Source organism: Drosophila willistoni (genome assembly GCF_018902025.1).
Source record: "Drosophila willistoni isolate 14030-0811.24 chromosome 2L unlocalized genomic scaffold, UCI_dwil_1.1 Seg196, whole genome shotgun sequence".
Lineage (NCBI taxonomy): Eukaryota > Metazoa > Arthropoda > Insecta > Diptera > Drosophilidae > Drosophila > Drosophila willistoni.
Window position 1 is genome coordinate 7892131 of NW_025814048.1, and position 16692 is coordinate 7908822.

General features: G+C 37.4%; 1 protein-coding gene across 1 annotated transcript; it reads left to right on the forward strand.

The window, feature by feature from the left end:
- The first annotated feature begins 13676 nt into the window (after nt 1–13676).
- On the forward strand, nt 13677–16275 carry LOC6640165 (protein gooseberry). The gene is made up of 2 exons (XM_002063036.3): nt 13677–13964; nt 14890–16275. The coding sequence occupies exons 1-2, from the start codon at nt 13910–13912 to the stop codon at nt 16152–16154; spliced, it is 1320 nt and encodes a 439-aa protein (XP_002063072.1). The 5' UTR covers nt 13677–13909; the 3' UTR covers nt 16155–16275.
- Nucleotides 16276–16692: the final 417 nt, after the last annotated feature.

The window sequence follows — 16692 nt, forward strand, 5'->3', positions numbered from 1 at the left end:
AAGCGTGAAGTTTACGCATATTAAGGATACGCACATGCCGCCTGCATCTGGCTTGAAACAAGAAGGATATATAGAGAGAGAGAGAGAGAGAGAGAGAGACTGAAAGAGGCTAACTCAATAGATTCAGGATCAAAGAAAATGGCTGCCATTTTCAATCGTGTGTATACCAAGAGCGAGAGAGAGAACGAGAGTAGCAGTAAGCCAGTAAATGCAAATGTTTGAATTGAAATTGAGCCTAATCAGCTGGCCAGGCTGTTAAAACACTAGAGGAAAATCCTGCTCTCAGCTCTCACAACGCTAATCAGCATAAAATTGAACGTTAATGAAGCGTTATGCAACTGAATTGGGCCCTTCGAAATGTATGTACATGCATGCCTCATCTAGAATGCAATGGCAATGCAAATGAGCCACAAGACACGGCTGTGCCCGGCTGCCTCAACCTCCGCCTCCGATTTGACCTCCACCTCGACCACACAATAAAAATTCCCACAAAAACCACTAAAAGAATTTTCTTCTTTTTGGTCATGATAAATTTCTGTAATTTGCGTATTGACAGATTTCAATTATGGAAATTTTTCAAGCGTGGCATTCAAAAAAGGACTCATGTGCGTCCTGTCAAAACGGAAGTTAATTTAATAAGAGGGCATTGTAATTGTGGGGGTGGCTTCCACTTTAAAATTGAAAATTTAAATTTCAAGTATTAAATTTGCCGTTGACAGTAATTTTTAACAATTTTATAGAATTTCAATTTCAACAGTATAAATAGTTTGTGAGATTTATCCTACAAAATTATTTTTAAAAGGGCAGCAAAGCATTATCTACTTTGCACATATATTTAGAATAACTCAAGTTTCTACTTAATAGTAAAAGTTGAGGACAAATTTGAAAAATGCTCGTATTGATAAACAAATGAATGAAGTAAATCGTCTTTAGTATATGTACCATACACCAAGTGCAAAAGTATTTTAAATATCAAAGACCAAATGTCTCTGAAAATATCAGATTTATCTAATTTTCGGGGCGTCGTGACAAAAATTTAAAATAAACTCAATCACTGTAGATACTACACGAGTCTACATACCACATTTAGTGACTCTAATTCCTATAGTATTTGAGATCGAAGTTTTCATACTGACGGACGGACTGACATAGGGACGATTATAATTATGGCTAAATCGAATCGGCATTTGTGGTCGAAAAAGCTTCCTTCTGTCTGTTACTTACGTTTGGGTGACTTTAATATAACATTTTACCCTTTGGGTGAATGGTCTAAATAAAGAAAAAATTATATAGAATTAGGAAATAAACTGAAAGGAGAGGTACTTTTTTGTTTTCACTTTTATTTTTAATAGAAGATAAGAGGCATTGACTCTTGTGCTTATAAATTTCGGTGCTTTCGGAATATAAGAAAAATATAAAAGAACCAATATATTTTACAGTTCCGATAATATTTCGTTTTGACTTAAAGCATCTTTTAATGAAGCGCGCGACATTAAAATATCAAATTTTATAATTTTCGCATATTTCGAAAAAAGTGCATTCAAATATTAAAATCGACTTCTTTACAATTAGTTGATTTTGATTTCTTTCAGCCAACTACGTTACTAATGAATATATATTACTTTTATTACTATTATTAAATACTTGAAATTATTTGCTAGTTTTATAGTCCTTTCCGAGACGGAATAATGAAAGGGTTCATTTCAGATTAGCTGAAGTATTATGTTTTATGCAATTAAAAATATTTTTAAGTGACACTTTTTAACCTCCATCCACACATTTGAGCTAAGGAGGGACACTTTGTTTTCTATGATTTATCTTCTATTCCTGTTAATAAATAAGTGTACGAATCGTAATGTTTATCTTTTTGGTTTTGTTTGATTTTTGAATTGAAATAGTTTATTCAAAGATATGCTCAGTCTCCCATTTAATATCATAAATGTCCTTTATCTTTTGCATAAACTACTTTGACTGAGTGTTCTCTGTATCTGTATTCAGCACAATTATCCATTCGGAGAAGTATTGTATTAGCATCAGACGTTTGTGACTACGAAGGTCTAAGAAATTTTAAAGAATTTCATTGAAAGTATTTTCTAAGAAAACGTAAGCCAAAAATCAGCGCAAATGTGTGAAAATATCTATCAAGCAGTGCCCACCATTAGCAGTTTATAAATGAAATTCAGAAAACTATATTGAACAGACGTGGAGAATGATTTGTCTTATGCTGAATAGAAGTGCTAAATTCTCTCGCAATGGATCACATGATTTACACACAGGACTGTAAATTTTGCCGTCCATCGGAAAAAAAAGTCAAGACAACTCATAAAAATGTTTGTGCCTTTCGCTAGATAGATCATTGCTCGTCATTTTCAGCTATAAAACTATTTAAGTACAGTCAAAAAAACCAAAAAAACAAAAACAATAAATTCATTCAATAACATCGAGAGATCGTAAACCAATGAGCAGAGTGTGAAGTGCCAGTCTTGAGCGTGTTCTTGAAAAATCTGTAAGGGCATAAGGGAATTATAATAGCTGTATTTTCAGGGTGAGGGTGTTGCTTCTTAGAATGTAACCCCAACCTGCAACTGGCTATTGTCCAAGAGAGTTTATGACTACTGAATCTGAAACGAGTAGCTGCTTGTCAAGGCTGCATTCCGCTACTGCCACTTGCTGTGGGCACCCCCGTTGACCTATGACCTACGTCCAGGGGGACCGACCACGACAGCGTTTGTTTGCTGTGCAAATTTAGCATGAAGGAGTGAAAACGTTCAGGGCCAAATTGTCGTTCTCAATGTGTGTGTTTGTCTGTGTGCCTAATTTTCACTTGTTCTTGCATTCCTACCGTCCCAGATGGTTAAACAATCTATCAAACGGTCAGTCCACTGCACTGTGATGTCCTGTGATTGTTCAATATTTGTTGTTATTTTGGGTAAAGGACTTGGCTACTGCTGCTGGCAAATGAACGAATGAGTGGATGGATGGATGGATGGTTGGATGGATGGATTGTTGACAGTTGTCCAAGGTCCTGTTTGATGGATTATTTAGTGGAAAGAAAGGTTGGACTTGCCCACCTTCTTAGAATCCCCAAAACTAGAATTTCTTAATTGTTTGCCTAATTTTATGACCACAAAAAAAATTATTGTGATAATATTTCAATTTCATTTTAATAATTTCGTTACGTTCGAATACAGAGAGTGAAATCTTATGAGAAAAGGGAATGTTGCGAAAGAAGGGGAGCAAAATGTGGTTGTGGTTGAATGTTTTTGATGAGATCCGCCAGGGCCAAAGTCAGTTAAGGGAATATATATTTAAACGTTTCGCTTAAATGAAGTACCAAAAACTCAATTTATTTGCAATTAAATTGTGAAACGAAATCTGCATGAAACATGCGCGTTGCTTGCATTTGCATTGTTCAAGAAAGAGAAAAGACAAAAGGAAAACCACTCTCACAAGCGATTCCGACAACTCTCCAAAACTCTGTCCATCTAGCCGACCCTTTCTCAGTGCGCAAGTGCGTCATTTTGCGGCTTTAACTTTTGATCTTTAGTCAGCTCACACGCATACAAGTCCCCAACACCCAACTCTCCCATGCCCTTTCCCTATTTCACATCAAGCGATTTGAAGAGTCAGAGAGACGAGTCGCGTCTCTCACAGAAACACAGCCTGGACCTGGGCTATATGTCATTGTAACATAAAAGTTCAATTTTAATTGCCGCGCTTGACGTGCTCAAGGTATTTGGCTTGGCATTTTTACGATCACTTTGGCAAATGTGCGCTTCAAAGCCATTTTCAGTCAGCTCCGAATGCTGCCCCACGACAGACGACTGACTTTTGTCGGCCACTTTGTCCAGTCACTCCCGCCGACACCTTCAGCATCTCCCAAAAACTTCACTTCCAACTCCATCCATCCCATCCCATCCCATCCATCCATCCATTGAGCCCCATCCTCTCTCGGGAAGCTCTGTGTCAAGTCGTTAAAAACGTCAGCATCAGCCGAGTCCGGGAAAGAGGCAAAAAACAGCATCAGCATGCATTTTACATATGTTCATTTGTTTATATGACTGAAGTTTTGGGGCCGGTTCAGATTGGCACTCAAGTTAAGCGATTGCAAATCCGTAACTCATTCCGCATATTTAAAAAAAAAAAACAACAAAATTTTGTTGTCTCTCACTCGTTTTTTTGGTTTTTATTTAACCTAACTGGCAACCTTCACCGAAATTTCGTTTGTTGCATTTGCATGCACTGCATTTTCCCACACACATACTGACACAAATATATGTACATACAAAGGGTGTGGCACCAAGGCGATTAAGATTTGCTATGCACTGAGCCAAATAAAATCGTATTATTTTTGTTTGCTTAAAATGAAATATGCAATTAATAGAGAGAAAACTTCAAAGATTATGAATCCAAAAGATTTTCAAAATCGGTCAACAATTATAGGTGCTGGAAGATACCAAATCTTGAGATACATAATTAAAATTAAGTAAGTACGAATTAATGACAGTTTTTTACGAAAGTAAGTAAGTTTTCAACTTGAAGTTTTTAAGCAAGGAATCTTTGGATCCTTTAAGTAAGTAGAAATAAATGATCATTTTTATGAAAATTCACAACTTTCCAAATGAATATTAGAAGATTTAAACATCATCATAATGAAAAGTTAAATAACTAGTTGTTAGATTTTTGGAGAAACTATGAAAATGGTTCGCAAATGTTATCGTAAAACAAAAGTTTATAAAATTTGCCATCTTTTTCTGTGTAAGGTTCTCATGTTCAATTCTAAGGTTCGGGTTGGGGCCGCAGATTTAACTGTTATTTTTGAGATACTCACAAATTTTTTGTAAATTAATTGTAGTCCTGACAGATTTTCGCAAAGTAAAATCTGGATTAAACACAAGAGCGATAAAAATAAATAGTTTAAAGACTTACAACGTTTTGGATTGTTAAAAAAATACATGTAAATACATTCGGTTGCAATTTTTTTGGTCTTTTAGTGACAGAAATCGTATATAATAATAATAATGGTTTAATGCTAACCTAGTATATGTAGTATATAGATGGACATTTAACAAATACAAGTCTGATTCTGAAAATAAAAGAGTTTTCGATGCGAAGGTACGTCAAAAAAATTGGTTCGTCGTTTCTAGAAAATCTCAAAAACAAGAGCTAAAAGTAAAAACTAAGATCATTTTCGGAATTAGCGACCCGTAATTATTCTTGTGTTATTACCAATTCGTTGCATCAAATTTAATAATCTCTAAAACTGATATTAAACTAGAAGCGTTTAAAAAATACACTAAATATTGGTGATTTGTGGAACTTTGGTGGAATAGGCATTTCAACAAGCTTCAACAAAGGACTAAATACTTAATAGATTTGATACTTTCCAATTAGACGCATATAGTCTAAATGTGCTACGGGCGAAGTAGTGCGAGTGTGAAACCTCAGCACGCCATCCTAGCGTACAGCCTGGATAAGGATAAGTATAAGGATAAGGATTATAAACATTGTAAGCAACGCTCAGAGCTTTAGAGTCATCACGAAAGGTTAATTAACTTTATTAAACTTATTAAAAGTTAGAATTTTGGAGAAACAAAGTAAATTTTTTGTTGTTAAGTATATTTAAAATCTATCCAGACTTGGACAATGATTAAATTGGATGAAAAACATATAAAACATGGCATTAGCAAAAGTACACTCAAAAAGCAAAGCCGCAGAAGGGTTGCTCTTCACTCGTCATCTTCTGAGACCGAGGAGACTATCCTTACCAGTCAGGATCAGGCCTGAAAGGCAAATCCAGAAGGTGCAATCTTTTTAGTCTGCGAGGAGAAACAAAGTAAATCGTACAAGCAATTGAAATATATTAAAAACGTTTTGACCCTTCAGTTGCTCCATTATGATTACTTACCTTATTCTGCATAAGGTACTTAGTGTAATGATATCAGGCAACCTATCACAAATTAGTTCTTAGTTATGAAGAAAAATCAAATATTCAAGAATATGCAAATTGGGATTTTTTGTTAACCATTAATTTTGATCAGTGTATGAGACATATATCTTTTGCATCAATAACATAAATTAAAAACTCAGCAGAAATGGAGGAAGCGGCTTGGGCTTTTGTGGTTAGCCAGTCAGCGAGGCAGTGAACTGCAGTAGACTGCATGTCGTCTCCCCCACATGTGGAGAGCTAAAGCCAATTCCACTTGGACCGACAGACCCACCGACCGACCGACTCGGGGTCGGGGTGTTCTTTTTCGTTATAATTTATTTAATGGTTAGCAACAAGCTCATTCTGTTGAGTAATTTGCTAAACATGCAACTGCCAATCGACAGTGCTTAAGAACTTGTGAATTTCTTAACAGATTTATGGGGCAGGCGGCAATAAACGTATTTCTTGTGTTTTTTCGTCTTCTTGTTTTTTTGTTTTTGGGTTTGTTTTACGTTTTGGTTTTTTTTTTTGGTTTGGAGGCTGCCGAATGCGTTTTTAAATAGCGAGTTCTACGAGTAAATCAAAGATCTGTAAGGACCGCCAGCCGAACCGATCGACTGTATGTCAATTTCCTGTGAAAATCCTGGTTGTAGCTTGCAGCGAAGATAACTAAATTACCACAAACATGAGACGAGACTTCCAGGCGTCTCGTATAATTTGCGATAGAGGGATATTTGACATTTAGTCGCGGTGCGTTGCGGTCGGGAGGGGGTGGGGTTTACGGGGCGTAAAAATATGTGTTATCCTAACCGCAACAACAGGTGATTGAGACTCACAAGGACAAGGCCAAGGTGAGGGAGAGAAAGAGAGACTAACAAACCATTAACACTCGAACCGCAAACTGCCAATTCTTTTGCTACCTGTTTTTCAGTCAGACCAAGGAAAAATAAAAGGTAACAGGCATATTGGCGTAAGGAAGAAGAAACGGCGGTAGGTCCTCTCTTGCTTAGAGGTACATTTTTGTCGCATGATTAGAGCCCATTACAAATCGTAAGTGTTACGCTACGACGACACTAGGTGACCAGACCAGGTGGTCTTGTTGTCTTGTCTACTTGTTTTTTTGTTTTTTGTTTGTTTGTCCAGCCAAATAGACTTGTCAAACTGTTCGAATGATCGATTTGACACACCAACTTAGTCAACTTTCATGATGCTAACATCCTGTGCCATAACCATACATACATATGCCTGCGACTCTGTCCCAGATGCCTTACCTCTACCCATGCCCTTTGCCCTGGCGTTGCCAATTGCTTTAGCAGCGCTTTTTAGCCTAAACACACACACACACAGTCACACACACAGAGGCAGATAAGATTGAAAATTAAGGTCGATGCATCTGGTTTTTGGTAGGCGTCGATAACTCAAGTATAACCAAAAATAAAAGGTGTTGCCAAATTATGCTAATTTAATTGGTCGAGAGCTGTCGAGTTTATTTCACGGCACATTTTTCGCCCCTTTTTGTCCATTTTCGTCATAGTGACAATAATTAACTCTGTCTCACATTTCTTGGCTCAATGTGTTAATTGACCTGCAAATTGATTTTGGTCGCCCACTAAAGTTAGTAAAATATTTGATACAATCTTAATTAGTTGTACACAAAATTAGTCATCTTTTTTTTCAGTATTCACATGGTCTATTTATTGTGAAATGGTTTAAAAATTTATAAATGCGCAAAAAAAAAGGATTGAATCTAAATTTGCAAGCTTTAGCGTTCTTTTTTCGCTTTATGTAGTTGAAATTCCCAGCTAGTTTAAGTTGAGTTTAGTTAAACAAATGGCATAACACTTACAACTCTGAATTTTTTAGCTAAATCTACTGATAATAGAACTGGTTCTTAAAAAAGCTCTACAGACAATATACTCACCTTTTGTAGTGCCGATTATTAAAATCTTTATATTTCATGAGATTTATTGACCTCAAGAGTTTTGATTATTTAGTTTTGCTTTTACTAACTTTGTCCGTATTCATGGCAATTTTACTGTCTGTGAGACTCTAAGATCGGACTTATATGGACGGACAAACTTCGATGGGTTAGTATAATTAAATCTGACAGTGTTGGCAGGATCAAAGTCTGCACTCCAATTATAGTAGATCCAATTCTTATAGTCTCCATGATATCAGCATTTTATATAGAGCATTTCACTCCTTAAGATGAAAAAACTAAAAAAAAAATATTCAAAAATTAAATACAATCGATAAAATTTGATAAATTCAACTCGAATATATAAGAAATTGTAGAAGTTTAGTGATCATAGCAATAATAAGTTTCTTTTCAAAAGTTATATCACATTTTATACGATTTACGATTTCACAAAGATAATACTTTTGTGCGGTAAAGTTCAAAAACTACTTTGGACAACTTTCTGTTTAAACTAAAGATTTTGTGATCATTGATTCTTGGAAAAACATCAATTAAATGCAAAAATGCCGCAACAAATCAAAATCTAATTAAATCAACTAAAGATAACATACAGCTTAATTCTTCACAGTTGAAAAATTAAAGTTTCCGGTAATTTTGGGAAATGGTGGCGGCGGAGGTGGTGGGGGGCAAACTGGGCTTAACGGCAACATTGAGTTGCTGGCTTGATGCCACAATTATAACTGAATCAACTTTGACATGTGCCGACATCTAACTGCCTATCGATGTGTGGTGTGTGTGTGTGTGTGTGTGGAAATAATTCAAAATCACTGCCAGCCAATTGTCACTTCGAAAGCCGTTGGAAAAATCAACAAAAATTGAAATTGTAGCAAATCGATTTGGAGCACAGCAAGAAAATTTCCAGAAATGCCCCCTTTAATTAGAATCTTTGCCTCTCTCTCTCTCTTTCTTTCTCTCAATCTCTATCTCGATGGAAACCTTACTATAATTATTTATTTTCCCCATTTGCTGACTGATAACTAATTTCGGTGGCTGGAACCACCGTGTCAATGGATGAGACGCGTTGCAACCAACCAACCTCCGCTCTTCTAAAATGTATGCAGAACTAAAATGCATTTCGAAAATCCATTTACTATGGAAAATAAATCAAAAGTCGGGAAAGCGACCGCGACTGCATCTATGTGAAAAACTGCTTCAAAATGTGCGTATTTATGTTGATTATTTATGTATTTCTCTCTGTATATACATATATATCTATTTGGAGATTCTTGAGGTTGGCCGGCATCAGCTTTGGGCATCAAAGGATTGATTGCCTGTCACTGATTATGGGGGAAAATCCCGGTTAATAATTCAATGTCAAATTAGTTGTAATCAAAATGTGATAAATATGTGAATTATTATGGGGGAGTTACGTATGATAAAACATTCTACTGAAGTATATCAATGAATATTTAAAGAGAATAAGTATTGATTTGGTTCTTCGATTATATAGTTTTTATGGTGTTTGATATTATAAAGAAAGTTATATAAGCTTTACAGAGCTGCTTTCTGAAGCTTTCTGACTCTGAGCTGTCATTGAAAGTTATGAGATTTGAATGGCAAAAAAATCTAATTAATTTTAATTCGACAAGTTTAACCTTGACCAGACCTTTTTCGACTTTGCATACGTTTTTAACATATTTCTACTATAGCTAGCGTCTTGTACTTTTAGGTGGCTTACTTAAGCTTAATTCTTAATCGATTGTAGGATATAACGAATTTATAAAAAAAACTGAAATAGGACGAAAATAAGGATCTAAAATTGTTTATTCATGACAAATAGAACGAAATAGGACGAAAATAAGGATCTACATTTTTTTATTCATGACAATCCTGGGGCATACATACCATACCTGACATACCTATTCAAAATGTTTGTCATCATGTTGAATTTTTTGCCCAATTTTGACTAGAATTTTACATGCTATCTGTCTTCTTTTCATTAGACAAACTATATGTAATCTATCTTTTACGGTCATTTAGTTCATAAGGATTAATAATCACATCCATAACTTGAAAATTGAAAATTTTTTATAACTTTCGTTTTTTCTGCCAAAAGACATTTTATAGTTTTACCAACTATGAAATCAATGAATAAGTTATTATGGTTTAGAATTGGATGAGCATTCAAAGACTTTTGCATTGTTGAAAATACAAAATGATAAATTAATAATATCGATAATAAAAACATGAATACATTCATAAAGCAAATAACTCTGATTTCTAAATTTGTAGTAATTTAATGCTTCAAATTAATGCGCTTGGTATTTGTTGGTCAAAGAAAAACGATTAGAAAAGAGTTGAATTCATTTGTAACCGAAACCAAGTTGAACTCTAACTTGTATTTGAAAATATAAGTTCTCGTTCCAAGTAAAACATTTATCGATTCAATAGTAACATCGTCAATATTTTTTACTCCTTAGTTTCTTCCTTAAGGCATTTGGAGTTGGGGGAGTTCCTCAAACTTCCTTAGTTGATATTTAATAAAAATTTGAATCCTTCAGTGATATTTTTGCTTTTGTGGATTAGTTTAATATATTCCCAAACTAATAAGAAAAGAAAGAAATTAAAAATATACAAAATGAATCCCCATAGTAGGGATCAGGCACGGTAAGACTCACTAGTGCAGAGGAATGTTTTGAAATAGTTTTTGGAATGATATAATGTGTCAAGAAAATATATATAAGATAAGATAACTAATATTTTTGGCTTAGGAAATTCACTAATTTTCGAGGAGGCGTTTTGCCTGGTTGAAGAGACCGACCATTCATTTTTTGGCATTAGACTCCCCCTGGATCCGACCATGCTACGTATGTATATGCATTATATTTATTAGGATACATAAGTAGAGTATTTTCATAATTTGTGTAAAAATCTTCATTGTTGAAGTTATATGTACAATCTAGGGCCATAATCAACTTGTCCTTCTCAGAACCATCAAATATCAATCCTTCATATTTCACTTAAAATATTTCTTCGATTCTCTAAGGATAGAGCTCTGGACTCATTCCTTTTTCGTCTTGTCGGCATTGACCCTTTCATTAGTTAATTCATGTCATCATTGACATCACACCTATGGACAGGTGTTAAACGAATTTTATGGCTTAACGCCACGAGCATGGATCTGGAGCTGTAGCTCCTATCAAAAGGCGATCGAGTGCTAATCAAGGATCAACTGAAAATTAACAGGAATGCGTTAAACAAAGGGGCGCTACGCAAAGTTACCACTGACTGAAATTAATGTTCATGACTTTATATTTTTTGTGTGAGCGTGAGTGTGTGTGTGTGTGTCTTTTTTTTTTTTTTTCCTTTCCAATTCAAAAGAATCCGCGCACACATCTTACGCCGACGCGGGCTGTTAGAATTCACACTTCTTGGGTGTCCTTGACTGCTGCCGACAAAGCGCCGCAAACGGAGCGAGAAAAAAAAGATGAAATAAACGAAACCACAGATCATGTATATAATGGCATCCTTTGTTTCTTACCCTCCTCCAATCATCAACGGTTTGTAATGAATTTTGAACTCCTTTTTGCTGTGTCATGTCATTGGCTGGTCAGCAATAGAATTGCTCCGATATCCTTGGTATTAGTTAATTTTCCGGCTTTCCTTCCAACAACTGACACTCCAAAAAAAGAAATGAAATGATAGTAAGAGTATTTTCCATTTTGTGGGCGTTTAACGGATCACACATTGTTATTAATTCGTTTTTAAATCGCCTTTAAAGGAGTGATATATTTATACATATTTGTCTTATCACCTTTTGGGTCCAACCAAAGAAAACAAACCTACCAAATGCTACCCAAGTGATGATCCTCTGACCAAGTAGCCCCTGAACCTAATTAATCATCTTTTATTTTTTGGGGAGATCTTTGCCGCCCTTTTGTGGTAACATTTGCTGTATGTAAACAGTTGCGGTTGGGTTTTAATTTAGTTTTCTTGTTCTTGTTCTTCTTACAACAGCTGTTCTCCCAGAGGGTCAAGGGGGGGCTTTCGTTTAAGCTGACATATGGGCGTTAGTGGTAATTTTTCAGCGGCATTTACTTGGGGAACGTTTTAAGAATCATTAGCGTAACAAACAAAAAAATCAATATCAGACTTGACTTAAAGCTAAAGGCTAAAAGAAGAGGAAGAACAACAAAAAAAAAAGAGAGAGGCAATGGAATAGAAATTAAATTCCATAGCATTTCAAAGCCATCACTCAAGTCAAGTTAAGAGCCATTTTTCCAAAATAAGTATTTCAGACACTTTTTGTTTTGGCACTTATTTTTCACAAGACTAGAAAATATTCCCACAAAATATGTAGATAAAATGTTTCTAGTTAACTGTCTGCCACTCTCTTCGTGTGTGTGGGGTGTGGGTGTTCTCAATTTTGAATTGAAAGTGAAGCAAGAAGAAAAGAGCCCATAAAAGTGTGGTATACAATTTACCAGATACAGATACAGATACATCAATGACAGGCAATGCTGAACAGTAGCCGTTTGAGTTGTCATAAGTTTTGAGCGATTGCCTCCAAGGCAAAAGCAGCCACACCACACACAGCGTGTCGGCCAGTCAAACAATAGCAGCACAATTATTGCCAAATGGCTCACACACACAGAGTCAGAGTCAGAGGCTCCCACGTTGCTGTGTCTCATAGATACATAAACAAGAACTTTGTTGCTACGACGCATAAATTTCAATGTTGCTCTACTCGGCGTATACGCAACATAAGTTGGACAACAAAAAGTTCTTTGATTTCAGCCGACAGCAAACTAAGCAAAAGTCATGCACTCTTCACTGTCGGAAATATGATTATTAACCATATATGTACATATATTATATAGTACTTATTTTTGCTCTCAAGAAAATTATAACTGAGTTTTTGGCTGCTTAAGTTTTTCGACCTTTTTGGCCGAAATTTTCCCTAATTAACAGAAGGCAACGGGTGTTGCCACACACAATAATGGTTTTTGGTAGTAATTGAATCACAGAAGAAACCAAAAAAAAAGAAACAAAACTTTTCCAGAAGCATATTAAAGTGGAGCATGCCACAATGCAGTGTAGTGCAGCTTAAGGAAAACTATGCTAAAAGCATAGCCAACATCACGTTCCTAGGGAATGCCAAATGGTTGGTATGCAAACGATAAATTCCTTTTTACCCACAGTAAGTACTTCAATGGATTCCCCCCAATGCCTACTTCAAATCAAATCAACTCTGAGTGATGCAAAATCTTTATTTGTTCTCTCTCTCTCTCTGACTATATTTATGAACTGGTCCACCCACACGGACAGGAAACATAAAATTAGAAACTGTTGAAACTTTACAACTGCAGCTCTCACATATATCCAAATCAAGAGCAAATAAAAAAAAAATAAATGATCAACTCTAGTCAAAGACTAACTAAATTAAAGTTACTTCAGTAGAAACTCCAAAAAAATGGGGCGGAGTCTAAAATTGAAAATTGCAGCCATGCTAAGAAAACTCATTGGTTCATTTTGTAGTGCTCTGAACTGCTCTAACTTATGGCACTATTCAGCTGGTTTGATCAATGTGCTCTCTCTCTCTCTCTTTCTCTCTCTCTCTCCCTCTTTTTCTCTTGTTCATTTGGTGCTCTTCCAAGGCAAATTAACCACCCTCGCTGGCTAGCTCACTCGCACTCGTTCGCTCTGACCGACCAAAAACTGGTTTTAGTCTTGTTCTGTTGTTGTCGTCGGTCGATTCCCGTGTCTCGAGAATCTCACAAATTCGTTTTAGTCTTGCTGGCTGACCGTTTCAAAATCAGTTTCGAGCTGTCAAGCAAACGAGCAGCATCACACACAGAAGAGATTAAAAAAAAAAACCAAAACACTGTTGCACATGCGCATAAAATCTTAACCTTACACACAAGTGAACAAGAAAAAGTGTCGTGTAAAAAAACAGAAAAACAAGTTATTTAAGGAAACATATCAGATAACGGACTATATATATCATCATCATCATCGATATCGACATCAACATCAACATCATCACCGACAACAGAGACACTATGGCTGTATCGGCACTGAATATGACACCATATTTCGCTGGATATCCCTTTCAAGGTAAGCATCGCTCTATTACCAATTACCACAATTACGAGTACAAAACGACTTGGCATAGAAAACTGCTCGCTCATCGTTGAGAGGCAACAGTGTGCCGCGCTTTCGCCGCTGGTAAACCCAAACGAGAGATCATTACCCGGTCTTCGGTCGGCAATCATGATCAGCTTTTTGACTTATTGATTGTGATCGGCCCAGACCGACGACCGATGCCCATGCCCATGCCCAAGACTAGGTCCAAGACTCTGCCGCATTCTTCGGCTTCCATACTACCAGACTTTGCAGACTTTTTGGCGCGATCGTCTCTCACTCTCTCGCAAGCTCTGTCGGCTCCTATGCTTTGATCTTGGCTCAGTGTCTGTTGTTTGAATGTTGGATGGAGTAGGGAGTCTGAGTCTCAGTTTTGGGGTCTTGTGTATCACGTAGCGTAGCAGCAACATCAGCACTCCTCAACTCCAAGTCCATCCCGGGAATGGGTTTAATTTCTTATTTTTTTTTCTGTTTTTTTTTTTGGGGTCCGGCCTTTGACTGGCACAGCTGGGTGTCTGCTGCGCTTATGGATTATTAGTTTGATTTGATTGGGATGCAGCTGTGCATGATCAGTATTTTATTTTTTCCTACAGCGCTTTGCTTTGCTTTGCTTTCTTTCTACACATTTCATTCTTTTGAGGACTACGCAAATTGGCAATTTACGCTTTGTTGTACCTACAAATGGCAAACGCATAGTTTTCACTACTCTCTCTAGAACAATAGAAAATATATATAGAGAGCCTCTTGGGCTGATCCTGCTTAACGCAATTTGAATGCAAGGCCAATTTCTAACTGACTGGATTACTTATATACGCTCAATTGGGTTCAGAAGAGAAAAGTTAATTGGACACACACAAAGATTGCCTACTAATCATATCTCTCCTTTATCTCTTTTTAGGACAAGGTCGCGTCAATCAACTTGGCGGCGTCTTTATCAATGGTCGCCCCCTTCCCAATCATATACGTCGACAGATTGTCGAAATGGCTGCTGCCGGAGTGCGTCCTTGCGTCATCTCACGCCAATTGCGCGTCTCGCACGGTTGCGTCTCAAAGATACTGAATCGCTTCCAGGAGACAGGATCCATACGCCCTGGAGTAATTGGCGGCAGTAAGCCACGTGTGGCCACTCCCGACATTGAAGCACACATTGAGGAATTGAAGCAATCACAGCCGGGAATATTCAGTTGGGAAATCCGCGCCAAATTGATCGAAGCTGGTGTATGTGATAAGCAGAGTGCTCCATCGGTTAGCTCCATTTCACGGCTATTACGCGGATCATCGTCGGGTGCTGGTACATCGCACAGCATAGATGGCATCTTGGGCGGTGGAGCTGGTTCAGCGGGCAGTGAAGAAGAGGAGAGTGACGATGACACTGAACCCAGTGTTCAGCTGAAGAGGAAACAACGCCGTTCACGCACAACCTTCTCCAATGATCAGATTGATGCCTTGGAACGTATTTTTGCCCGTACTCAGTACCCAGATGTCTACACCCGTGAGGAATTGGCTCAGAGTACTGGCCTGACAGAGGCTCGTGTGCAAGTTTGGTTCTCCAATCGTCGTGCTCGTCTACGTAAACAATTGAATACCCAACAAGTGCCCAGTTTTGCCGCCACAAGCAGTTCTTATGGAACAGGAGCCACATCCTCGGTTAGCGCTGCTGCTGCTGCTGCTCCCAATATGTCTATGGGTCTCTATGGATCTCAGGCGTGGCCCACAGCTGCTACTGCCACAACTGGCTATGAGCACCATACTGGTTTCGGTGGTTCAGTGGCCTCCATGTCACCTGCCAGCAGCACCAGCGGTGGCTCTACCAGCGGTTCGGCTGCCCACAGTCCAGTTCAGGCCCAAGGTGGCTCCAATTATATCAATTCATCCGCCACCGCCTACGGTATGGGTGGTTCTTCAAGTGGAGCCTACTCGTCTTCGGCCTACGCCATGCCCTCTGGAACTGCCAGCTCAGCTGAACAATTGCGTTCACAATTTGCTTCCGCTGCTGCCTCTGGTGCTGCCTCATCCTGGGATGGTTACAATTTCGCTCCGAGCTCGTTCTTCCCCACTGCGGCGCCCAGCTCCAATCACATGGTTGGCTACCATCATCAGATGGATCAAACCAAGAGCACCATGGTTTCTGCGGCTCCAACGTATCCTTACTTTGGCTTCTAGATTCTATTATTGTTAGCGGCTGCACTAGCTCCAGTTTCTAGAGTTAAGATTTTAGCTGGTTCTATATGGAAAATTCTTTATTTTAAGAGCTTAAGACTGTTTATACTTTATGTTAATATGTTTTTAGAACTAATTCTTATTCAAATAAACAAAATTATAATCAAAATTTAAACAAAACTTTGATTTTTATTATCTACAATAATATTTTTACATTTAGATAAGAAATGGAAATTGGGTAGATCTTCTTTTTGACCAAATAGTAAATGGCAGAGCCCTTTAACTTTTGTAGTACTTAAGAGCACTTCTTATGGTTGAACAAAACTTTGAGATTTTCATTGCAAATCAATCATACCCATTAATACTCATTAATGCCCATTTAAATAGCTTTTCATACATGGCAAGCCCTATAAGTGATCCAGAAATATCTCATTAGAGTGGGAACTAAACAAAGCAAATGTTCTTACATTCTGTTAGACATTGTTTGGACCACACATATGCTAGGTGGACAGGTTTGTTCTGTCTTTGGCTAATCCCTGAA